Genomic DNA, 25,162 nt, shown 5'->3' with positions numbered 1-25,162 from the left:
TTAAACTATTGCCCACTCCAAGCGTACTTCCCTTCATGTGCCATGGACACAAGCTCTCTGCCAGATGCGTTTTTAAATTCTCTATTCCATCCGACTGTGGCTTATGTTTCTTTGAATTTGAAAGGTAGAGAAAGGAGGAGAGCAAAACTACTATCTGCTGTCTCACTCCCCAAATGTCCACAGTGGGTCGAGCTGGGCTAGAAGCCAGCAGCTTCTTCCAGGTCCCCTACATGGGTGCAAGGGGCCATCTCTTCTGCTTTCCAGGTACACCAGCAGGGAGCTGGATGGAAAGTGTCCATATGGGATGTTGGCACCTGTTGTGTCACAGTGCTGGTCCCTAATTTGTTTAGTTTCCATCATGTGTCAGACAGCTGACTTCTACAAATACAATTTGTAATAATGATGATGATAATGATGTTTATTTTCATCTACTTGAAACAGTGCCAGATTAAGAGATTTTCACAAACACCTGTTCACAAACACCTTCAACAGCCAAGCCCCAACCAAGCAGTTACTGGGCTCCTCAGTCAATATGTTGTGGGAACCTAGAGCTCATTCAGTTTGTTGTTTGGAGCGGTGGTAAGGGAACTGGGAAGTCTGTTGGAGTCAAGGCCTGCTATGAAGCGGGTGCTCAACAGTGGAAAACAACGCACACTTACCCAACAGGATTCTCCGCAGGAACACTCTTACACCCCTAAGCCTTCTGCTGCTTCCACATTCATTAGGCAGACGGAATATTCCAGGTTCCGGACTGTGTGTACTTCGTGTAGGGTCCCGAGGTTAGGAAGCGACAGGATTGAAGAGGACCAAAGAGTTCCAACCCCAAGCCCAGGACGCTCCCTGCACCACACCACTTCCATCCACGGCGATACACAAATCCCTGCCATGGACACCTAAACCCCTCGTTGGTCCTTTGCCTCTAACCCTCTTCTGGTTTTCCTGGCTGCCTTCCACCAGAGCAATTCCACGTGGCCACTAGGTGGAGAACGCACAGAGCGCCCAGGACCAACCCCTCGGAGGCTCAGCCGCCCGGCAGGAGCTGGCCACGCGCCCCGGCTTGGCGCGCTTGCGCACTCCCGAGCCGGCTGACCCCCGGCACGACCTCCGCTGGAGCCGGGGGCGGCGCCGGAAGTTACGATGAGACTCCCGGTTGCTAAGCGACGGGACATCCGCACGCCGAGCGAAGTTCTCGAGCTTCTTTTCCCTCCCTTTCTGAGGCAGGTCATCATGTCGGACCCTGAAGCGGATACCTTGCGAAGCACTTTTCCTTCCTACATGGCAGAGGGCGAGCGTCTGTATCTCTGCGGGGAGTTCTCCAAGGCCGCCCAGAGCTTCAGCAACGTGAGTTGCCATGTGGTGGTTGCTCAGGGCTCACAGGTGTCATAAAGTGCTTGTGCGCACCTGTTTTGTAGCGCTTCTTCTCTTTCTTTACTTCAGTATGAACTGGCTGGCTGGCCTGCTTTCACAGAGCTACCTCACTGACTGGGAGATAGGCTAGGCAGCTTCGTGTCGCTGCTTATCAAAGGCATTATAACGAACGTTATTATAGCCCCCGATGTCTAAGTCACCTTACCAGATCCTGAAGGAGTTAGGCTGTCAGGTACACCGCTACACACAGAACAAGCCTGTGAGGGAGGTATATTATTACTGCCTTTTATGGGGGAGGAAATGGATCTAGAAGTTGGGCAATGTGCCAAGGTCACTGACTGACAAATGGCAGAGAAAGGGTCCAAAGCCGGCCCTTGACTGCAGGGCTGCTGGACTGCTGGACTGTCCATGGCACCTGTACAGCGGGAGATGCTCTCACGGCGATCCCTTGCTATATGTGGCCCACTCTTGTTCCAGACAGGAGTGCCTCTAACCCTTAAAGTCAAACTTCTGTTCTTTTCCACCCCAGTCACCCCTTAAGACAAAGCAAAGCAAAAAGGAGGTTGGGATAGGTGAGCACTTGAGTCCAGGTGGCCGGGGGCGGGGGTGCCTGTCCGCACTTGTCCTCCTGCGAAGGAGGTCTGTCCTGGAGAGCTTAGAGAGGGAGGGAGAGTCGCCTGTCAGAGCTGGAGTGTCTTTCCAGGAAGTGCCGGAGAGCTGCTTCCTGTTCCAAGAACAGCAGGCAGCACAGGAGGGGCAGGTGCAGCCCTGACAGCGTAGGGACAGTCCCTCTCGCAGACTGGGGTGATGGGAGTTCTCACCGTCCACCCACCCGGGGCGGGGATCAACATTACACTTTCGGCTTCCCTAGCATTCTCACCTTATTTCTGGCAACAGTGATTAATTCTCAATGAGCTGCAAAACATGAAGAAGTTAGTAGACTGCAAACCATCCTAAGTTCCATTTTTGTCTTTAGAATGCTGAGCCTTTGACATTTACTTTAAAAAAAAAAAAAGTTTTTTTTTTTAATTGGAAAGGCAGATATACAGAGAGAAAGATCTTGCATCCACTGGCTCACTCCTCAAGTGGCTACAACAGCTAGAGCTAAGCCAACCAGAAATTGGAGCCAGGAGCTTCTTCCAGATCTCCCGTACGATTGCAGGGCCCCAGTGCCTTGGGCTGTCCTTGACTGCTTCTTTCCCAGGCCACAAGCAGGGAGCTGGATGGAAAGTGGAGCAGCTTGAAAAAGAACAGGAGCCATGGGGGTCCCAGAGCATGCAAGGCAAGCATAGGCACTGGCTGCTGCGCCAGGCTCTGACATTTAATTTTGCACAGCTTGCACAGCCATTTCAAATTAGAGACTGAATTTTGTGTGCCCAGCACATCCTCAGGTGCCAGGATTGGGGCCTCTGGGCTCTGCGGGATGGTCAATCTGTCGGCAAGGTAGCAGTTTTCCCGAGCTCAGTTGTGGCTCCCACAATAGCTAGGATTTGACCTTACTCCAGAAGAGATGATCCAGCAAACTAAGCAGAAATCTCTATGGTTGGATCTGCTGGGCAGGGCCTGGCGTGGTAGCTTAGCGGCTGAAGTCCTCACCTTGAACATGACGGGATCTTGTATGGGCGCTGGTTCTAATCCTGGCAGCCCCACTTCCCATCCAGCTCCCTGCTTGTGGCCTTGGAAAGCAGTCGAGAATGGTCCAAAGCCTTAGGACCCTGCACCGGTGTGGGAGACCTGGAAGAGGCTCCTGGCTTCGAATTGGCTCAGCTGCAGCCATTGCGGCCGCTTGGGGAGTGAACCAATGGACAGAAGATCTTCCTCTCTGTTTCTCCTCCTCTCTGTATATCTGACTGCAATAAAAACAAGTAAATCTTTTAAAAAAAAAATGGATCTGCTGGGCAGTCTGCATCCCTGCAGGCTGTCCTGCCTCCCCTCCTATCCCCATCAGGCTGCTGCCCTGGCTTTTCCTGATGCCTATCCACCTGCCCACTTCCTCTCTTAGGCTCTTCACCTTCAGAATGGGGACAAAAACTGTCTGGTAGCCCGCTCCAAGTGCTTTCTGAAGCTGGGTGACTTGGAGAAATCCCTGAAAGATGCTGAGGCTTCACTCCAGAATGACCCGACCTTCTGCAAGGTGACCGATCATGTGGGCGGGCAGGTTCCACCTGGCTTTCTCCTCTGCTGTTGCCTCTGGTAGCCTGTGGTGGCAGTAGCTGAAAAACCGGCCAGACTGCCTAGGGTGGCCTCCAGTGAGGTTCCAGCACCCTGCCCCCCTCCAAACCAGGTCCCTTCAGTTCCCCCACCCCCGAGTCTCTGAAGGCCTTACCCAGTCACCTTGATTGATTTCCTCTTGTGCCAGGGGATTCTACAAAAGGCCGAGACGCTGTACACCATGGGAGACTTTGAGTTTGCCTTGGTGTTCTATCATCGAGGGTATAAGCTACGGCCTGACCGAGAGTTCAAAGTCGGCATCCAGAAAGCCCAGGAAGCAATCAACAACTCAGTGGGAAGTGAGTGATCACAGGCCTTTCAGATCTGCTTTGGGACATCGTGCAGCCTCTTGCAATTGTAGTTGAATTTGTTGTGCACCAAGCATCTTAAGGCTCTTGCTCTCACCATCCAACTAGCCATCCAGGAAGACTCTGGGAATCCACAGACTTAGAGAGTGGCCAGAGACAGAATGAGTGAGCAGCTGCTGCCAGGCCTACTGGGACTACAACACTTGGACATGGCCACTGCTGATGTTGCTGAGGGTTAGGAACTGTTGCCTAAGAGGACCGGTTCCTGACCCGTTGCATATGGTTTTCCTCAAACCTGGATCAGAAGGGGGGGTATTTCATACACACACACACATATTATTTGAAAGAGATATAGGGCTTGGTACAGTGGCTCAGTTGGTTAAATCCTCCCCCTTTAAGCAATGGGATCCCATATGGATGCTGGTTCTTGCTCTGCCTTGGATGGGAAGATATCCAGCTCTCTGCTTGTGGGCTGGGAAAGCAGTAGAGGACGACCCAGAGTCTTAGAACCCTGCATCCATGCAGGAGACCTGGAAAAAACTCCTGGCTCCTGGCTTCAGATTGGCTTCACTTTGGCTGTTGCAGTCATTGGGGAGTGAACCATTGGAAGGAAGATCTTTCTCTTCTTCTTTCTGTAAATTTGCCTTTTCAATAAAAATTACTAAATTTTAAAGAAAAAATATCTCTCTATATATAACTATATATATATAAAGTTTATACATATATATGTGTATATATATATATATATATAACTCCTCCATTCTTCCATTCACTGGTTTATTTCTCCAAATGAGTGCAATGGTCCAGGCTCAGCCAGGAGCCAGGAGCCTTCTTCTGGTCTCCAAGGACTTGGGCCATCCTCTGTTGCTTTTCCAGGTGCATTAGCAGGGAGCTAGATCAGAAGTAGAGTAACTGGGCCTCAAACCAGCTTCCATGTGATATGCCAGCATCTCAGGTAGTAGCATAACTCACTCTGCACAGTGCTGGTTCCAGAAGAGGGCTATTTCAAAGCAGGCCTGTACCTGGCCTGGAGTCAGTAGAATGAGGCCTAAGCCCAGCTTTCCCCTAGGCCCTAGGTTCCTCCCTTTCCACATGCCTACCAAGAACTGGCCTTCCCCATCAGCTTGATGGCAGGAGAAGTGAGAGCTTGCCAGAAGGAGCCGCAGAGTGTAACAGTGATACAGGGTAGGGAGGTTTCCCTGAACCCAGGGCCTCACCTTGTGTGGAAACCTGGCTGTCACGGCCCTAGGCTAGTGGGGGGCTGTGTGGCTGATGGGTGAGTGTTGACCAAGCATCTGCACATTTGCCTGCGGGGCTGGCTCGGGCCAACTTTGCCACAGCCTCCACCATCCCCCTGCCCTGGGTAGACATTTCCCTATAAAAATAAGGTGAGAGGTCATGCCTGGGGAGGCCTGGCCCCACTGAGCTCTGGCCTCTGTTCTTGCAGGTCCATCTTCCATTAAGCTGGAGAACAAAGGGGACCTCTCCTTCCTAAGCAAGCAGGCGGAGGTAAGGCCGCTGATTCTGAGAAGCTCGGGTCTAGCATGGAAGCACCATGCTCCTGGCCATCACGGTCAGCCGTGGCCATCAGTAGCCTACCTTCCCACCCTGCTCCAGAGGGCCCTTGCCTAACCCGGCCTGCTCCATGGGTTCTGGGCCCCCAGAGAGGTTCTGGTAGAAGAGGAATGTGGGCCCACAGCCGTGAGAACCATGTGCGAGTGCTGGCTCCTGGCTGACGCACTCTTGGGCGGCGTTCCATTTCCCCAGAGTCTGAAAACGCAGCAGAAGCCTCACCCGATGAAACAGCTCTTACACACCACCAAGAGGGAGACCAAGAGGAGGGGTTCGTTCAAGAGCGAGAAGACGATCCGCCAGCTCCTGGGAGAGCTCTATGTGGACAAGGAGTACCTGGAGAAGCTCTTGTTGGATGAAGGTTCCAGCCGCTTTGTTGGCAAGGGGAACTTGGGGATAAAGGAGGTGTAGGGTAGATGCTTAACAGCTGAGCCAGAGGCTGAGCCAACCAAACAATATGAGCAGCATCTACTCACTGGCAGGTTTTATGTTTTGCAGTCTTACTTTATAGGTAAGGAAACCAAGGCATGGACCTGCAGAAACTAAGGCCATGCTTAGGTAGGCGACCACGTGGCTGGAGTTCAAACCCAGCAAAGCCCGAACAAAATCCAGAGAACAAAAGCTAGCAAAATCTAGAACAGGTGCTCCGAAGCACAGTGGAATCTAGAATGGGACAGGGAAGATCTGGGCTCCTCTGCCAGCATGGTCCGAAGTTGGCACTCCCTGCCCCCAACCTGTTCCCCAAAGGGGCACCCCATGTGTAACAAGCAGAGCAATCCAAAAGATTGGTGCTTCAATCTCGGGATGTCAGCACTGGGATATTCTGTAACAGCTTCGGATCTGATCTTTCCCTTCTTATATAAAAACATAGAAATTAGAGAATGAAGAGTGACATTTCCAAGGCAGCGAACAAGTTAGTGGTGAACACCAGAATCCAGGCCTGCTAACTGCTGGTCTGACCCTCTTCCTACCACATTATGCCACCAGAGATAGGGCAGAGTCTTGAATGAGAACCCACATACACCTTGGCCGGGCATGTGGCCCTGAGCTGGTCAGCCGAGTCTGAGCAAATGCCTCTTCTCTGGAACTGGCTGCCCAAGGACATCTGCAAATTCCCACGGGGCTCCCCACAAGGTCACTGCTGGCTCGTCACCATGGTAACAGGAATAGTGCCACCCCTGCGCTCCTCAGGGCCTGCCCTGGAGGGTGGGGAGGCCTGAGCAATTCCCCCAGTGGCCCTGTAGTGTTGCTAGGGCTCTAACCTCTGGCCATGCTGCAGGAAGAATGTGGCACACCCTGCCAGATCCCAGTGTGCCCTGGCACAGTTGGCACCTGGGGACTCACTTGGCACTGACAACCTGGATGAGGTCATTTAGTTAGAGTCCATCTTCCATGAGGACACAACGGGAGAACCCTGGGGCCTGGAACTGTTGCTCTCTCTTTCTTTTTTTTAATTTTAAGATTTTTTTTTTTATTAGAAACTCAGATTTACAGAGAGAAGGAAAGACAGAGAGAAAGATCTTCCATCTGTTGGTTCACTCCCCAAATGGCCACAATAGCCGGAGCTGAGCCTATCCGAAACCAGGGAACCAGAAGCTTCTTCTGGGTCTCCCACATGGGTATAAGGTCCCAAAGCTTTGGGCTGTCCTCCACTGCTGTCCCAGACCACAATCAAGGAACTGGATGCGAAATGGAGCAACCGGGACACGAGCCAGAACCTATATGGAATCCTGGCACATGCAAGGCAAGGATAGCCATTAGGCTGTCGTGCTGGGTCAATGTCATTCTTTTTCTTTAAGATTTATTTATTGCGGCCCGTGCAGTAGCCTTGCAGCTAAAGTCCTTGCCTTTAATAGATCGTTAAAAAAAATATTTATTTATTGGGCCTGGTGTAATGGCTTCAGTGGCTAAATCCTCACCTTGCAAGAAATGAGATCCCATATGGGCGCCAGTTCTGTCTCTCCTCTCCATAAATCTGATCTGCCTTTCCAATAAAAATACATAAAGGATGAGTGACAAAAAGAGGAGGGCAGGGGAAAGATCTATCTGCTATTCAATCCCCCAAATGTCTGTAACAAACCAGGACTGGACCTAGAAGGGGCGACTCTCTTAGATGCCTCCCCACTGCCTCCCCCCTTCCCCTCCCTACTCCCCACAGACCTGATCAGAGGCACCATCAAAAACGGCCTGACAGTGGAGGACCTCATCATCACAGGCATCAACTACTTGGACACACGCAGTAACTTCTGGAGGCAGCAGAAGCCAATCTACGCCAGAGAACGGGACCGAAAGCTGATGCAGGAGAAGTGGCTGCGGGACCGCAAGCGCAGGCCCTCTCAGACAGCACGCTACATCCTCAAGAGCCTGGAGGACATTGACATGTGTGGGTGGCCATCTCAGAGGGCAGGCAGGTGGGAGGGGACGGCCCAGCAACCTGCATCCTGGCCCCACTGACCCGTGGATGGGATCTGAGAGAGGAGAGGAACCGCTCCACTCCACCCCCTCACTGCATGTTTTCCTCGGCAGTGTTGACCAGCGGCAGTGCTGAAGGGAGCCTGCAGAAAGCCGAGAAAGTGCTGAAGAAGGTGCTGGAGTGGGACAAAGAGGAGGTGCCCAACAAGGATGAGCTGGTTGGCAACTTGTACAGCTGCATCGGCAATGCCCAGATTGAGCTGGGCCAGATGGTGGCGGCCCTGCATAGCCACAGAAAAGATCTGGAGATCGCCAAGGAGCAGTGAGTGTGCTGGGGCAGGCTGGGGCCTCAACAGGGCTGGGTTTGCCTTTGGCTGGGGCTTCTGGTGGCTCAGCTTCCATTTTTTGCTGTGAGGACTCCCTGAGGGGATAAGGGGGCCGTTGCTCAGGGTGAAACGGAGCAGACCTAGACTGTTAGCCATGTCAGCACCAAAAGGGAGTGAAGGCCCCGGGATGTCAGAAGCTCCTGGCAGTATCTGGTTCTAAGGTTTGTTTTTATTCTCACATGGTTTCGACAAGCATGCATCCAATCCCAGCCTTGATCATGGCTCTTAGCACTAAGCACTGAGCATACAGTAGCGACCAGATATGAGTAAGGGTTACTTTCCTGTAGAGAACCAACAGAAGGTGCATAACTGATGAATGGTAGTCATGGTAAGTATCCCCCAGGAGGACCTGAGCAAGAGCTGGGCACACCTGCAGTCCGTGGGCAGCCCCTGAGGCAGGAAGCAGCTCCGAGCTGGCAAGCAGAGGAGGATAGCCAGGAGGAGGCTGCAGGAAGTGCTCTGGGGTTGCACCAGGAAGAGCCTTGTAAGCCACACTGCTGACCCAGGACACGGGCACCAGCAGCAGGTAGGCAGAGCTGGGCTCAGGAACTTGTACCACCAGCTCTGGGACCCTAAGGCAAGCTGTTTGATCTTGCTGAGCCTGTGTGTTTCCTTTGGTGTTGAGTGGGCATGACAAGAGTATCTGCCCTGGAGGGCAGAAGGAGCGGAGAGGGGCGGGCTTGTGATGGCAAAGTGCGGAAGTCCTTTTCAAGAACTCAGGGCAGGAGCCATTGTGGTACAGTCACTTGACACCATTATCTGAGCGCCATTCAAGTCCCAGCTGTCCTGTTTTCGGTCCAACTCCCTGCTAATGCACCTGGGAAGGCAACAGAGGGTGGCCCTAGTGCTTACGCCCCTGCCACCCACATCATGCAGGAAACCTCGAGGGAGTTCCTAGCTCCTGGCTTCAATGTGACCCAGTGAGGGCTGTTGCAAGCTTTTTTAGGGTGTAGGGGGTGTGAACCAGTGGATGGTAGGTCTCTGTCACACTACTGCTCTACTTTTGAAATAGTTGAAAATAATTACATAAGCAATAAAATACATGCCTGTATTTCTGACTTTTAAATTTATTTTTAACGTTCTTTGTTTATTTGAGAGGCAGGAGGAGAGCGAGAGAGAGCTGTCATTCATTGGTTCACGCCCCAGATGCCTGCAAAGACTGAGACCACACTAGCCCGACCTAGGAACCAGGAACTCTGTCCAGGTTTCTCATGAGGATGGCAGGAATCCAGCTTCAGGGAGCTGCTGCTGCCGCCTCCCCAGGTCTGTGTTGGTGGAGACTGGGGTCGGGAGCGTGCACTAAGATACAGAACGCAGGCATCCTGACACCTGGTCAGCCTCCTGCTCTGTCCTCTTTTCTTTGTTCTTTTTTTTTTTTTAATATTTATTTATTTATATTGCAAAGTCAGATTTACAGAGAGAAGGAGAGACAGAAAGATCTCCCATCTGCTGTTTCACTCTCCAAATGGCCACAATGGCCGGAGCTGAGATGATCTGAATCCAGGAGCCAGGAGCTTCTTCCAGGTCTCCCACTTGGGTGCAGGGTCCCAAGGCTTTCTGCCATCCTCTACTACTTTCCCCAGGCCACAATCAAGGAGCTGGATGGAAAGTGGAGCAGCCAAGACATGAACCAGTGCCCAAACATGAACCAAAGCATGAACCAGTGACCATATAGGATCCCAGCATTTACAAGGGAGAAGATTAGCCAGTTGAGCCATCACGCGAGGACCTCTATCCTGTTGTTATCCAGGGGCTCTGCCCCCAGCTCCCACTGCAGAAGCCACTTTCCACAGGTGAACTCTCCCTCTCCAGCTGACACTCCTCACACTCTGCAGTTGGTCCTGGCCACGCTCTCCACACCCACCTCTGTGCTGTCCTGGGGTCACATTTTCCAGAACATTCCTGCTTCTGCCTTCTCCCTCTTCCTCAGCCAAGTCTTAAATGCTGTCCATCTCCCAGTCCATCTTTCACCTGCCCTCGCCCCACAGAGCCAAAATACTGCATAGTACCCACCCTGGAAAAAGAAAGAAAGAAACAGCTTTCCAGCCAGACCTGACTTTGCTGCTGAGATACCGTGCAGCCTAGACTAAGTTGCACCTGAGGGTCTGTGAGGGTCAAGTCAATGCAGTGTAGACAGTCCTTTGGGTCCAGCCTGGGCTGGCTTTGAGGACTTATCCATCTCTGCTTCTCATCAGACCTCTCTTCCCAGACCTTGACCGCACGTCTAATAGACCCTAGGACATTTCTGCTGGGCTAGATGTCTGTGGAAAACCGAAACGCAATGTGTCCCAATGTGGGATCCTTAATCTTCCTCCCTGATCCCCATTCTCCCTGAAGGTGGCACAGTTGGATACCTCCCAGGCCCCAAGGCTGGAAACTTCCCACATGCATCCCCTCCCTTCCACTCCTTGCTTGTGTTTGGCCTGGGCACCCTGTTGCCCTGCTGGCTGGCCGGCCAGCCCTGCCATGAAGTGATAACACCCAAGTCCCAGTGCCTTGTGCAATGCATGCTGCTGCCCTTTCTGACTCGACCTGGTTCTCTTCAGGCCCCCGGGCATATGAAGCTGCTCAAAGGGTTGCCAGGCTGCACCTGCTGGTGTCCAGCTGGGACTCAGTACCCTCTCTTTCCCTAGTACTTGCTTCCTCAGGCCTGGGGACACTGCCTACACAGTCTTCAATGCTCCCGTATGAACCCACCCCAGGCAGGGCCTCCTTGTACCCGCACCCCTACTCCCACGGGGCAGGGAAGGACACGCCCCCCCAGCTCCCTCCTGCAGGTGTGCCTCTGCCCTGCCAGACCCTGCCCTTCCAAAGGGGCCCAGCCCCTGCTCCAGCGTGGGCATGTAGTTGGTGTGCGAGGCGGTTACAAGGTAAACAGGTGTCCTGCAGTAATCTGTGTTCCTTTCTCGCAACCACAAATTGGACCTTCCTTGTGAATTGTACATGCTTTACACATGTCCTCGTCTCCTCTGGTCACTCACTTGTCCAGCAGCTTCTTCAGTGCCCCCAGCCTTCACTCATGTCTGACTGTGCCATCGGTGACTTCACGACATGCTTTCTCATCGCTGCTGCCATTATTTGTTAAAGATTTATTATTTGAGATAGAGAGAGAGACATGTTTTAGCCTCTCACCCACTTCCCAAGTGACTGGTGCTGGGCTCAGTGGAAGTCAGGAGCCAGAAACTCCATCCAGGTCTCCCATGTTGGTGGCAGGGGATCAAGCGCCTGGGCCATCTCGTGCTGCTGTCCCAGCCTCCCTGGCAGGGAGCTGGATGGGAAGCACAGCCAGGACCTGAACTGGCATTCCACTATGGGATGCAGACTTCCCAAGCAGTGACTTAACTCCTGTTCTTATTATTTATTACTTTTTATTGTCAGGAATAGATGAGCATATCACACAGCTTATTCACTCACTCCTCACACCAAAACATAGCACCCTTTCTGGACGGGCACCCTGACCTCATTGGTGCTGGGAGAGCAGCAGCTGCAGGATATGGCTCAGGGTCAAGGTGACAGGCAGGAGGGAGCAGTGCAGGGCTGAGCGGAGGGATGGGGGCAGGGAGCAGCAGGACCTTCAGAGAGAACAGGAGAGGGAGTAAAAGTGGACCCTAGGAGTGGGAGTGGTAGGACAAGAGCAGGGGGAGGCAGTGGTATGTGGTGGGGTGGAGGCCTTGGGGAACTGCAGGTGGCCTGTCTGAGCTGGGGGCCAGTACCCCTGGGGAGTGGGAGGCCAGAGAGGTTGGGGGGGAAGTAGGGTGAGATAAGGGGAGTTAATCAGTGAACAGCTGCAGGTGAAACCAGCAGTGACTCACAGTCCTGGATGGATGTTGAAACTGCAGACCCCCAGCAACCTGTTGCCTATGAACTTCTCCCAGACGGCTCACCCCGGCCAATCCAGGAGCCAGCAGCAGTCTCCTGACGCTGTCTCCCCGTAGGTGTCCTGCCCCTCTGTCTGTAGCCAGAGGAGGTCCAGTGTTAACCTGGTATTAACCATTTCATGTCTTCCTTCTCCAAATGTTTGTGATTATTGGAACAGCGCTCTTAGCTCTGGTCCTGGGGACGTGTCCATCTGTAGTTGCTTGCTGGCCCTGCTACTGGTAGCTTGGGGAACCACGCCCAGACCTGGTCCTGTTCTGGTTAGTACCTGGAGCAGCTCAGTGGGTCTGGGAGTTCGGGCTTAATGTCAGCACTCTGCAGGTCCTAAGGCCGAGGAGGGAGTGTTTGTGCACAAGGACAGCAGTGTGGTGCCGGGCCCTCAGCCAAAGGGCACAGGGAGCAAGACCTGAAAGTTCCGTCTCCCCCTCCTGCTCACTAGCTTGGCCCCTTGTAAATCCTTCTCAGTGTATTTGCCCACTTAGGTGCGCACACACACGAGTATTTTAATAACAACAAAAGGAGTTTGTTTTTGTATGTGTTTAATTAAAGAACATCATGGAAAGGATCTCTTTCCTTGAATAGCCTCATAGAAAACCTCTTTCCCCTGGAGCCATAACGCACTGCACCGCATTCCTGTGGGTGTGCACTGAGGTTGCTGCAACAACGGCCCAGGGAAGCTCCCTGGAATCTAAGGAGGGCCCAGACACAGCAGTCGTTCTGTAGAAGAAAGGGCGCCGTGGTGTGTGTTCAGAATGGCCAGCTTGACCACAGCCGGCAGGCTGCGTCTTTGCCACTGTGAGCCATGTGCCCGCAAGGCGTCATGCAGGGTGAGCCCCCAATCCCAGGGTTCATTCCAGATCCCCCGGGGCAGCGGGGACCTGAGAAGCAGAGAGCAGGTGGAGAAGCAGGCCTGGGAAGGTTGTGCCTGCTGTGTGGAGGGATCAGGGCAGGGGAGTGTTCCAGAAAAATTACCAGGGGTCTTTGTTCCTGCCCTAGGCCCTGACAGTCCAGGCTGGCCTACGATGCCCTCCAGCTTCCTGTTGTTGACCCTGGGGGCAGCAAGTGTGGCTAAGTAACTGGGCCCCTGTCACCCACATGGGAGACCTGGATTGAGTTTTCGCCACCCCCTTCTGGTCCCTACTCTCATTGGGGCACCCCCGGGGAGTGAGCTAGCAGGTGGATAGGAGTTCTGTGGATAGGATCTTTGTGCCTTTTTTAAAAAGAGTAACTGGAGTCGCTCAGGCTAACATGCAATGCACCAAGCTGAGCTGAACAGAAGCTATTTGATCCTCCTGAGATAAGAAAGAGATAAGGGCCAAACTGTCTCAATAAGCCAGTTTAAATTGGCACAGTCGTGAAGTTTCCTCTGCCTTGATGCTTATGGAGAGAAGAGAACCTGAAAAGGAAAGTAGCCCTTGGGGGGCCAGTCTGACGATGGCTTCATTTCTGCTTTCTCCAGCACTTTTGTCTGTGAAGCCGATTTCTTCTGCTGGGGCACCTACTGTGTTGGGTGAGATGAAGTATTGCCTGACTGTAGAATTGAAAATAAAGCTCACAGGTCTAGCATGATGGCTCAACAAGCTAATCCTCCACTTTCCACTGCCAGCAGCCTGCACATGCAGCAGTTCAAGTCCCAGCTGCTCCACTTCCCATCCAGCTCCCTACTTGTGGCCTGGGAAAACAGCAGAAGATAGCCCAAAAGCCTTGGGACCCTGCATGCACATGGGAAACCCAGAAGAAGCTCCTGGCTTCTGGCTTCAGATTGGCTCAGCTCTGGCGTTTGCAACCACTTGGAGAATAAACTAACAGACTCTCTGTCTCTCCTTCTCTCTGTAAATCTTCCTTTCAAATAAAAAATAAAAGAAAGAAAACCAAGCTCATTAAGGAACAGGTGTTTCTGCTTAGCAATCGAGACGCCAGAGTCCCTGCGGCTGGCTCCTGACTACAGCTTCGTGCTAACACAGTCCCTGAAAGGCAGTAGTGATGGCTCAAGTCATTGAGTTCATGCTGTCCATGTGGGAAACCTGAATTGCGTTTCTGGCTCCCAATTTCTTCTCTTGGTAAAAGGACAAAAGTACAATTTCATTTAAAGATTTTTTTTTTAATAAAAGATTATTTATTTTGGGAGCCAGTATCATGGCTCAACAGGCTGATCTTCCACTTGCAAGTACCAGGATCCCATATGGGTGCTGGTTCGTATCCCGGCTGCTCCACTTCCCATCCAGCTCCCTGCATGTGGCTGGGGAAATCAGTAGGGGTTTGCCAAAAGCCTTGGGACCCTGCATCCACGTGGCAGACCCAAAAGAAGCTCCTGGCTCCTGGCTTTGGATCAACTCAGCTTTGGCTGCTCCGCCCACTTGGGGAGTAAAATAGCAGAATGAAGAACCTTGTCTCTCCTCCTCTCTGTGAATCTGTCACTCAAATAAAAATAAATAAATCTTTAAAAACATAAATCTTTTAAAAGGTTATTTAATTTGAAAGAGTTACAGAGAGAGAGAGAGAGTGTGTGTGTGTGAAAGACAGATCTTCCAAATGCTGATTCACTCCCCGGATGGCCAGCACTGGGTCAGGAACTTCTGGGCTTCCCATGTGGGAGACAGGGCCCAAACACTTGGATCATTTTCTGTTGCTTTTCTCAGGTCATTAGCAGGGAGCAGGGTCAGAAGAGCAGCTGAGACACAAATCATGGCCAAATTGGATGTAAGCATTATTGGATTGACGAGAGCTTTACCTACTACTCTGCAGTGCCAGCCCGTAGTTTAAAGATCTTAGTTAGTTTTCCTCCTTTCCTTCTTTTTAAAGGCAAAGAGACGGACAGAAAGAGAGCAAGATCTCCATCTACAGATTGACTCCCCAGTTGCTTGCAATGGTCAGGGCTGGCCCCAGGACCAAAGCCAGGAGCCTGGGACTTAGTCAGGTCTGTCTCCATACATGGCAGGGACCCAAGCACTTGACCATCACCTGATGTCTCCCAGAGTGCCTACGAGCAGGCAGCTGGAATTGGAAGCAGAGAAGTAACTCTGGCCCAGGCGCTCTGATAAGGGGTGCAAAGGGCCAAAGAATGTTTACTGTGGTGCTGGACACCTGTCCCATATTACCTAGTTGAGGCGGTTTTGCTAGAGCACAAGTTGTTGGAGCAAAGAGACATCTTTGTGATGTGAGTTGCCTTCCAAAATGATCCTAAAACTAGTTCATTCTTTTTCAGTTTTTTTTTTCTTCCTTTTTTTTCTTATTTATTTTTAGTTTTGTTCATTTGAAAGGCAGAGACAGACAGGTCATTCATCTCTTGACTTACTTCCTAAATGCCTGCAATAGTCAGGCTTGGGGCAAGCTGAAGTCAGGAACCCAGAATGCAGTCTGGGTCTCCCACATGGAGAGTGGGAACCCAAGTCCTCAGACCATCCTCTGCTGCCTCCCAGGGTGCACCTTAGCAGGCACTTGGACCAGAAGTGAAGTAGCCTGGACTCGAACGTGACACTCCGTATAGGACAGGGGCATACCAAGCATTGACTTAACTGCTGAACCACAGGCCCCACCCCACAACGGTCTGTTTTTGGCCTCAGTGTGCCATTGGAGGGACCATGCCTATGACAGGGTGAAAAATTATAGACTGAGTTTATCTCGTGGTCACCAGTCAGGTTAGACTGACCCTCCTCTCCTAGGGAGGAACCAGGTGCTGATTCAGGTGCAGAGCCCCATGAAAGGAGGAACCAGGTCCTGCGAACTGAGCCCCATGAAAAATGGAACCAATTTGTAAGAAGTTAAATTGTAACTCTAACTATAAAATTGCTCATCCTGGCTCTAACCTGCTTATTGTAGCCTCTGTATCCTTGCTTGCTTGCTTGCCACTGTAAAAAGGCCACTAGGATGTGGGTTTTTTTCCTTTCAAAGCTCACTGCCCTCACAGCTCAGGGCTGTCTCCTTCAGACCTGTTCTGAGTGGGGGCAGTTGCCAGCTGGCAAATAAAGGCTCCCCAGTTTGCTCTAATTGTTTGGGTGATCTTTAGCACAGTGTGCCCCCATAACATGCCCAGCCCCTCTCAGGCCCTGAGTCTTGATCATTGCCTCGGGCTAGTTTCTAGGTAATGCTTGATTTTCTTCCTTCCCTCCAGTGACCTTCCCGATGCAAAATCCAGAGCCCTCGACAACATCGGCAGGGTTTTTGCCAGAGTTGGGAAGTTCCAGCAAGCCATCGACACGTGAGTGAGCAGGGATGGCCCCTGCCCAGGGCTCGCCAGGGACCTGAACTTCCTGCCTATCTATTATAATCCCAGCCTGGGGCCAGCATGCTGGCAGAGGCATCAGACAGACCCAGGCTGGGCATCTCAGGTTACTCTGCAAACTCAAAACCTCCTCTGTTCAAATTAGTTCCTGAAATAGAGTCAGCATTTTTCTCAGCATTTTCCAGATGTAAGAGTCATAGGAATACTTTGTAAAGGCCAATGACCTACTCGTTCTCGTGTCCGGGTACATTAGCAGGGATCTGTTTTGGAAGCAGAGCAGCTGGGACTCCGACCAGCATGTTTGCATCCTGGATGCCAGCACTGCAGGTGGTGGCTTTACCTACTGCACTGCAATGCCGGCTCCTCAAATGCTACTTTTAAGCACAATTTTCAACTGTTGCTTTGAATTTGATCCCGTAGCTTTTCCCAAAATATCTTGTGGGAGCTTTGAACATGAGCACGTTTATTAACCCTCCCCCTGGACTGGTGGTAGTAGAACAGGCGCCCAGCAGAAAGGCCCGGCCCGCTGTGGCCCTTGTGCTGGGCTAGAGACCTTGGTCTTTCCTCTCCCCAGGTGGGAGGAGAAGATCCCGCTGGCCAAAACCACCCTGGAGAAAACCTGGCTGTTCCATGAGATTGGCCGCTGCTACTTGGAACTGGACCAACCATGGCAGGCCCAGAACTACGGCGAGAAGTCCCAGCAGTGTGCCGAGGAGGAGGGTGACATGGAGTGGCAGCTCAACGCGAGCGTTCTCGTGGCGCAGGCACAAGGTAGGGATGCTGAGACCATCAGCCTCCCTAGCGCTGGGGTCCAGCTTCCAGCCCTGGGGGAGCCGGGAGTCAAGTCAGGGAGAGGAGGAGCCGTTCCATTTTGCTTGGCACATGGGGTGTACCATGCTCACCGGTGGGGAACGCCACGCACCATGGGAGCCACTGGCCCTGACCTTGAGGAGTTCAGCTGCCAACCAGCCCCATATCACATAGTCTTGAATGACATTTAGAGTGAGATGTCTTGTGGCCAGGATTGTGACATAGCCAGTAAGGCTGCTGCCCCACAATGCCGGCGTCCAGTACAGGTGCCGGTCAGGTCCAGGCTGGTCCACTTCAGATCCAGCTCTCTACTAATACTCCTGGGAAACAGTGGAAGATAGCTCGAGTCTTTAGCCCCTGTCACCTATGTAGGAAACCGGATGAAGGCACCTAGCTTTTTTTTTTTTAAGATTTATTTATTTTTATTTGAGAAGTAGATTCACTGAGAGGAGAGACAAAGATCTTGCATCTACTGGTTCACTCCCCAAGTGGCTGCAATGGCTGGAGCTGAGCCAGTCTAGAGCCAGGACCCAGGAGTTTCTTCTGGGTCTCCCTCATGGATTCAGGGTACCAAGGACTTGGGCCATCCTCTGCTACTTACCTAGACACATTACTGGGGCCTGGATTGGAAATGGAGTATCTGGGACTTGAACCAGTGTCCATATGGTATGCCAGCGCTTGAAGATGGAAGATTAAGCTATTGAGCCATGGCGCTCACCCCAGGTCTTCTAGCTTTGGCCTGGCTCAGTTCTGCCCATTGAGGCCACTTAGAGAAGAAATCAGCCAATGTATCTCTGTCTTTCCCTGTAACTCTCTCAAATAATAAATAAATATTTATATTAATAATAATTATTTGTATTATAATATACACAAATATATAATTATATATGGATGTGTGTGTATGTATATATGCCTTTCCTTTTCTGGAATGCTCTAAGGATGTGTAAAATGAGTCTCCCTAGCCCTGGAGACCTGAACCATGTGTACCAGTCCCCTCCCCGGAAGCCCCTCCTCAGGGACCCCTTAGTGCCAGGGTACAGATCACCTGGTCTGCGGCAGCCCAGGAGCGTGCAGGAGAGGGTGCTGCTGAGCCGCTCCATTTGGCATGAGGCTGCAGCGGCAGGCTGACCCCTGCCCTCCCCGGCGGCTCCTAACCCAGCTACATCCTTCAGTACCCAAATGTCACCTCCTGCCTGTGCTGTGCCTTCTCCCCTTGCTCCTCAGTGAAGTTGAGAGACTTCGAGTCAGCCGTGAGCAACTTTGAGAAGGCCCTGGAGCGGGCGAAGCTGGTGCACAACACCGAAGCGCAGCAGGCCATCATCAGTGTGAGCCCCTACCCCCAGGCTCTCAGCCCCCACCCCGCTTCCAGCCCCCTCTCCAACCAGCCCCTTCCCCTGGGGCTCTTAGCCCCCCTCCCCAGCCATTCCCTCCCCCTGGACTCAGTCCCCCATCTACCCCCTCCCCGCTCCGCCCCGTGGGCTGTCAGCCCTGCCCCCGCCCATCCCCCCTCCCCTCCCACCCTGCCCCTGTGTGCTAGGTAGAGCAGAACTCATTCAGCCTGCTTCTGTGAGTGGTTTGTATAGCACACAAAGCATGAAGGGAACTTCCTGAAGTTCCTGACAAAATAAAATAAAAAGATAAGTTTATTTCGGAGCAAAAAAAATATTAAGTTATAAAATATATATATATATTTTTAAAGATTTATTTATTTTTATTGGAAAGGTGGATATACAGAGAAGAGGAGAGACAGAGAGAAAGATCTTCCGTTTGATGGTTCACTCCTCAAGCAGCTGCCACGGCTGGAGCTGAGCAAATCCAAAGCCAGGAGCCTTTTCCAGGTTCCCACGCAGGTGCAGGGTCCCAAGGCTTTGGGCCGTCCTCGGCTGCTTTCCCAGGCCACAGACAGGGAGCTGGATGGGAAGCGGGACCACCAGGATTAGAACTGGTGCCCATATGGGATCCCAGCACATTCAAGGCGAGGACTTTAACCGCTACGCTATTGCGCTGGGCTCTATTTATTTTATTGAAAAGTCAAATTTACAGAAGGAAGAAGAATGGAAGATCTTCCATCCACTGGTTCACTCCCTTTGGTGGCCGCAACAGCTGGACATGAGCCAACCTGAAGCCAGGAGTCTCTTCCGGGTCTCCTGTGTGGGTACAGGTTCCTAAGGCTTTGGGCTGTCCTCAACTGCTTTCCCAGGCCACAGGCAGGGAGCTGGATGGGAAGTAGGCCCGGCGGGATTAGAACCAGCACCCATATGGGATCCTGGACATGTAAGATGCGGACTTTAGCCACTAGGCTACTGCGCTGCACCTGCAAAAAATTTTTGAAGTCCATTGGCCCATTACATAGCTTTTTAATTACACTTATTTTAAAAAAAGAGAATGTGTTTATCTGAAAGGCAGAGTTATAGAGAAAAGGAGAGATTAGGAGAGAGGGAGAATGTTTTCATGTACTGGCTCACTTCCCAATGACCACAAAGGCCCAGGCTGGGCCAGGCTGAAGCTTTGGGTCCCAAGCTTCCTCCAAGTCTCCCATGTGGGTACAGGGGCCCAACAACAGGGCCAGTTCCATTGCTTCCCCTGACAAGCTGAGGAGCTGGGGTTCAAACAGGTGCTCCCTGAAGAGATATGAGCATCGCAAACAGCAGTTTTACCCATTACGCGCAGTTTTAAAATATTGATTTATTTGTTTGAGTGGCAGAATCATGGGGTCAGAGAGAGCGAATGACAGCAGAGCCTGGACAGGGCTGAACCCAGGAGCCAGAAGCTCCCTCGTGTCTCTCTCAGGGCAGCAGGAACTGAAGGCCCTGGGTCACCACCTGCTGCATCACAGGCTGCTTCCCTGGGCGCATTAGCAGGGCACTGGATCAGAAGCAGAGCAGACAGGATGAGGACCAGTACTCTGTTATGGGATGCAGGCAGCTTGACCCACTGCAAGTACCCCCGTAACATGTATTTTTCACGAACTTTTGGGAGACCGCTTCCCCGTAAGTATGAATTTCAAGAAATTTTGTGCCAAAATAAACTTACCTTTTTAGTTCTGAGAATCAGAGCGCCTGTATAGTTTCCTCTGCTCAAAGGCTTGCAGCATTTGAGGCTGGGCCAGGGCCATGGCTGAGAGGCAGGGAAACCATCTAGGTCTCCCACGCTGGGGGCAGGAAGCCGATCACCTGAGTCATCCCTGCTGCCTCTCGGGGTGTGCACGAGCAGGAAGCAAGTCAGGAGGCAGGGTCAGGAACTCAGCAACCGAGCGGGATGAGGCTGTTTGGATAGTTGGGCTGAATACCCGGTCCTAAGCTTCTCCTTCAAGGTCATTTCCATGAATTTCTGGAAGCTTGTATCTGAAACAAACAAACAAAAATAGAAGTTGCACTTGGAAACGAAGGAAACCCTGGCAGGGCTCCCCGAGGTGCTCCCTGACAGAAGTTGCATGCTACCCACACTGGTTGCATTCCTGTTGTATTCTGTCTCGTGTTGATTTAATGCTGGTTGAGACCCTCTAAGCTAACTTTAGGACTTGCAGTTTCCAAAATACGGCCTTATACAGGAGGCATTAGGATATATTGCAGCTTAAACCTTCTCTTGGGGCCCAGGTGTCTCTTGGAGGACTTTCTGGCTTCTTCCTGCTGGGTGGAAAGACCATTGGTGACCCCTGTGGGCCCCTCCTTGTCTCCGGGCTGGCCCACCCCACCCACCACCACCCTGTATTCCAGCTGCAGCCAGCAGCAGACTGTGTCTTTTCTGGCCTTGGCATGTGCTGTGAGCTCCCAGCCCTCCCACCTCCATCACCCTAGAGGACCTCTTGCAGGAGCCCTACCTGGGCCCCTCAGCCCCTCAGCTTCTCTTAGCTCCATGGTCCCCAGGCACACTGCTGGCTGGATTTGCTTGCACCTGCGTTGCTCCACTCTGGCTACTGCCAGCCACACGTGACAGGAAAGTTAATGAAACATCAGTTTACCTACATGTGACTCAGAGGCACCACACAGTACAGATCTAGAATGTTATCATCATAGAAGAGTCCGCTGGAACAGGGGTGAAGCCAGGGAACCTTAGAGATGCTTCAGGCTCACCCAGCTCCACCCCTGCTCCCCAGGCCACTCCAGATTCAGGCACCACCACCTGCAGCCTAAGCAAGTGCTCTTCCTCCCAGCTCAGCTGCTGCCACCCACCCACTTCTGGCTCCAGGCCCTTCCAACATGGAAACTGTGCAGCCACCACTGGCAAAGGGCTGGAACCCAGTTGGCACCTGGCCTTGGGGCACATGCATGCAGGTTGAGAGCTGTCAGACCACAGACCACGTAGGCAACACAGCGGGGCAGGAATGGAGGGGGAAGGATGCACCCTGGGGACAGACTAACCGTGCAGCACTTGGAAACGAAGGAAACCCTGGCAGGGCTCCCCGAGGTGCTCCCTGACAGAGGTGGGTCACTTGCCAGGTTGGGCAGGCCTGGGAGGGGAGGGAGGGGCACTGAGGCCCAAGGCCATGGGCACCAAGCAAGAGCTTGTGATGGAAGAGCTCAGGGACTGAGTCCCAGGGAGACCCAGGTTCCCTGGGAGCACTGGGACAGAGTCCCCACTTGCCTGTTATGGTGGGGCCAGCCACATGTACCCTTGTGGGTGGCCTAGCTTTGTCTTTGGACTGTTCCCGTGCTCCCTCCCCAAGAGCCCCTACTCCCCTGAGTCTCGCTCCCTCTCCTGGTCTTTCCCTTCCACTGTCTCCCGCAAAAGCATACAGCAGGGTGGCTCCTGGAATGCTGAGCCCAAAGGTGTGGGACCTGGGCCTGTCCCAGGAGCAGCACCACAGGGGCACGGGGCAGTAAGAGGAAAAGAGCCCCCAGCCAGCTGCCAGGCTGTCTCCAGTCCCCTCCTCGGCTTGCTGCCTCCTTGAGTGCTTAGTGACTTCAATGATCTTGTTCCATGAACTGAAGCCAAGAGCAGCTTCAGGTAAAAAGGAGACGTTAGGAGCAGGTAGAGCTGCTGCTTGAGACACCTGCATCCCATACTGGGATTCTGGTTCAAGTTTCCACTGCTCCCCTTCCCATCCAGCTTCCTGCTAATATACCTGGCAGGCAGCACATGATAGCTCAGTGCTTGGGTCCCCTGCCACCCATTAGGAGACCTGGATAGAGTTCCAAGTTTCTGGCTTCAGCCTGGTCCAGCTGCAGCTGTTGTGGCCATCTCTGTCTCCCTTCCTCTCTGTCACTCTGTCTTTCAAATAAATAAATACAAAGAGGGCCCAGCACAGTAGCCTAATGGCTAAATCCTCACCTTGCATGCTCCAGGATCCCAGATGGGCGTCAGTTCTAATCCCGGCAGCCCCGCTTCCCATCCAGCTCCCTGGGAAAGCAGTGGCCTGCTTGTGGCCTGGGAAAAGCAGTCAAGGATGGCCCAAAGCCTTGGGACCCTGCACCCATGTGGGAGACCCAGAAGAAACTCCTGATTCCTGGCTTAAGATCAGATCAGCTCTGACCGTTACGGCTACTTGGGGAGTGAGCCAGTGGACAGAAGATCTTTCTCTTTGTTTCTCCTTCGCTCTATAAATCTGACGTTCCAATAAAATAAATCTTTTTAAAAGGGAGAAATACAAAGAAATAAAAGATAGACGGTAGTAGACAGATACAACTTCAGAAGACAAGCCTAAGCCTCAGAGAAATGGGTTTGAATGAAGTTGGCTGCCAAGGGTTTGGGCCTCTTAGCATGGCTGATACTCTGTTGGTGAGCAGGCAGGACAACTTAACGTCATGGTAGGCGTCCTGCGTGGTGGAGTCCTCGGGAGGGGTGAGGTGGTCCAGCCACAACACAGTCTGCCTTCTGAGGGGGGTGGCCGCAGGGGCCAGGCACACGTGCAAAGAACTCAGTGCTCCCTCTGCTGTCCACAGGCCTTGGATGATGCCAACAAGGGCATCATTGAAGAACTGAAGAAAACCAACTACAGGGAGGCTCTCAAGGAAAAGCGAGGTGAGTTCCAGGCTTGGCCGCCTGCGGCTCCCGAGAGGAGGAGAGCGTGGCCAACTCGTCTTTCTGGGGTGGGACAGGGAGGATAGCCAGGGCTGAGGAAAGCGCTGGGGGGGCTGTGACCTAACAGCTGGCTGGTGCATTTCTTGGAGATGGTCATCCAGGGTTATTAGAGTGTCTGCAGCAGGTGAGGAGGCCCACCAGGGGGCCTTCAGACCCCTATGTGCTCCTGGTAGACATGGAGGGCCCTAGAGAGGAAGCATCAGCTACCCCTGGCTCATTAAGATGCCCAGGAGCTTTGTAAATGGAAGACAGCAGGGCTAGGTGCACCAGCGGTGGGCAGCAGCAGCGACAGTGACAGCCGCCTGCCACACACAGGGTGTAGGGGGTGAGGACCAGGTCCTTCAGTCCTCACAGTCTGGAGAGAAGGGGAGCTGAGCAAGGTGAGCTGTCTCCCTGCGGTCAGAGGGAGGAAGGGGTGGGATGGGCATTGGGGAAGGCTGCATGGTGAGGGGGCTTCTGTGTGCTTCTCAGGCTGGGCCTCATCACCTGGTTCTCTCAAGGCCTCCAGGGAGTAAAGACCCCTTGCACTCCTGCCACCAGGCTCTTCCAGGCTCCTCTGAGTGAGCGGGGCATGAGGGGCCAGGAGCAGTCAGGGTATGGGGTATCCCGCTGACAGCTTCTGCCCAGCTCCTGTGAGAGATCTAGCGGGCAGACTGACAGCTCCTGACTGCAGCCCCGCAGGCTCCAAGGCTGTCTGGCTCTAGCATGGCACCAACAGTCCAGTATGGTTCAGCGCCTGCCAGGTCCCCTCGGCAAGTGTATGTTGAGTGCCTCCAACGCGGCTCTGGGAAGCCAGGGCAGCTCCCAGCAGCACCTGCTCTCAGGTGCCAGCCAAGTGCCCGCAGCTGCCGCGCATTTCCCACTCGGAACAGCAGGGAGCACCCTTGCTTCTAATTTCAACTCCAGTGGCGCACAGACGCCTCAGCGCAGGCGATCTAGCTAGAGACCTGCAGGCCGCTAGGCGGCGCTGGGGGCCTCCTGGAAGAACAGGGCAGGCAGGACCGAAAGGGATAGAACCGTGAGAGGCCTTAGTTTCAGTTCCAGTTCAACTTCCTGCTGGCAGCCTGCTGCTATTTTTACAAACCCCTCCTCCCAGCAAATAAGGAAGGACCTAAGGATGCGCAACGGAGAGGTCCCTGGCGTGGTGGGGGTGGGGGTGGGGGTGGGGAGGCGGTCCCCACCTCCATCCTGCTTTTTGCAGGGAAAAAGGACGTGTCTGTAGGCGCAAGTGTCCCAGCTCGACCCTCTGCTCTCTGTGTGACTTAGAACCTGGATCAGTGACATAGGGCGGTTGAGTGAGAAGCAAATGGCATAATCTCCCTTACCCTGGCCATGACACGCAGGCTCCGCGATGTTTCCAGGTTAAAGAGCTCTTGAGAGCCCTTGGGGGTGCCCAGGCCTCCTGCTGCCTGGGCAAGGACACCCTTTCTGCCGACTTCCCTCCCTCCCGTGTCTTTTTTGCAGAAGAGATTGTGGCAGTACCCGTAGAAGAGAAAACGTCCAAGGCCAAGGGGCGGGAGCTGAAGAGAGGGCGAGAAGACCTGGAGAAGGTGGTGAAGCGGTGGGAGAGAGAACTGACAGAGAGCGAGAGGGAGATGGAGGAAGAGGAGGAGGAGCTCCCGGAGGCGCCATCCAGCGTGACCCAGTGGGAGAGCCAGGAGGCGGACCAAGGCCTCAGGGCGGTGGGCGAGGCCCCCGGGAGGCCGTCCACTAACAGGCTGCCGTCTGTGGACCTGGGCCGCAGGGAGTCCCGAGAGATCTACCGGCGGCCCTCCGGGGAGCTGGAGCAGGCGCTGCTGGAGGAACTCAGCAGAAAGGAGTCGGGAAGTCTGGAGGACCCGGGGCCCACAGAATCGGGAGAAACGGGAGACGCGAAAACCACAGCAGAGAGCGGGGAGGTGGATCAGGCGTGAGGGGGACCCTGCCGCCCCGATTTGCCTCCTCACAGAGGGGAAGTGAGTGACAGTCTTTGTGAG

At 53.2% G+C, this 25,162-nt stretch overlaps 1 protein-coding gene across 1 annotated transcript; it reads left to right on the top strand.

Annotated features, from left to right (window-relative positions):
- Positions 1–1,188: 1,188 nt before the first annotated feature.
- ODAD4 (outer dynein arm docking complex subunit 4) lies at positions 1,189–25,114 on the top strand. The gene is made up of 12 exons (XM_058676016.1): positions 1,189–1,341; positions 3,371–3,502; positions 3,728–3,878; positions 5,335–5,396; positions 5,655–5,820; positions 7,618–7,842; positions 7,986–8,193; positions 16,245–16,331; positions 16,930–17,126; positions 18,390–18,490; positions 23,048–23,126; positions 24,651–25,114. Exons 1-12 carry the CDS (start codon positions 1,228–1,230, stop codon positions 25,097–25,099), a joined length of 1,971 nt encoding a protein of 656 aa, XP_058531999.1. The 5' UTR covers positions 1,189–1,227; the 3' UTR covers positions 25,100–25,114.
- The last annotated feature ends 48 nt before the right edge of the window (positions 25,115–25,162 follow it).

The sequence above is a fragment of the Ochotona princeps genome, chromosome 17, assembly GCF_030435755.1.
Source record: "Ochotona princeps isolate mOchPri1 chromosome 17, mOchPri1.hap1, whole genome shotgun sequence".
NCBI lineage: Eukaryota > Metazoa > Chordata > Mammalia > Lagomorpha > Ochotonidae > Ochotona > Ochotona princeps.
The sequence above is the reverse complement of the archived record's forward strand: the minus strand, read 5'-3'. Positions and strand labels throughout refer to the sequence as shown.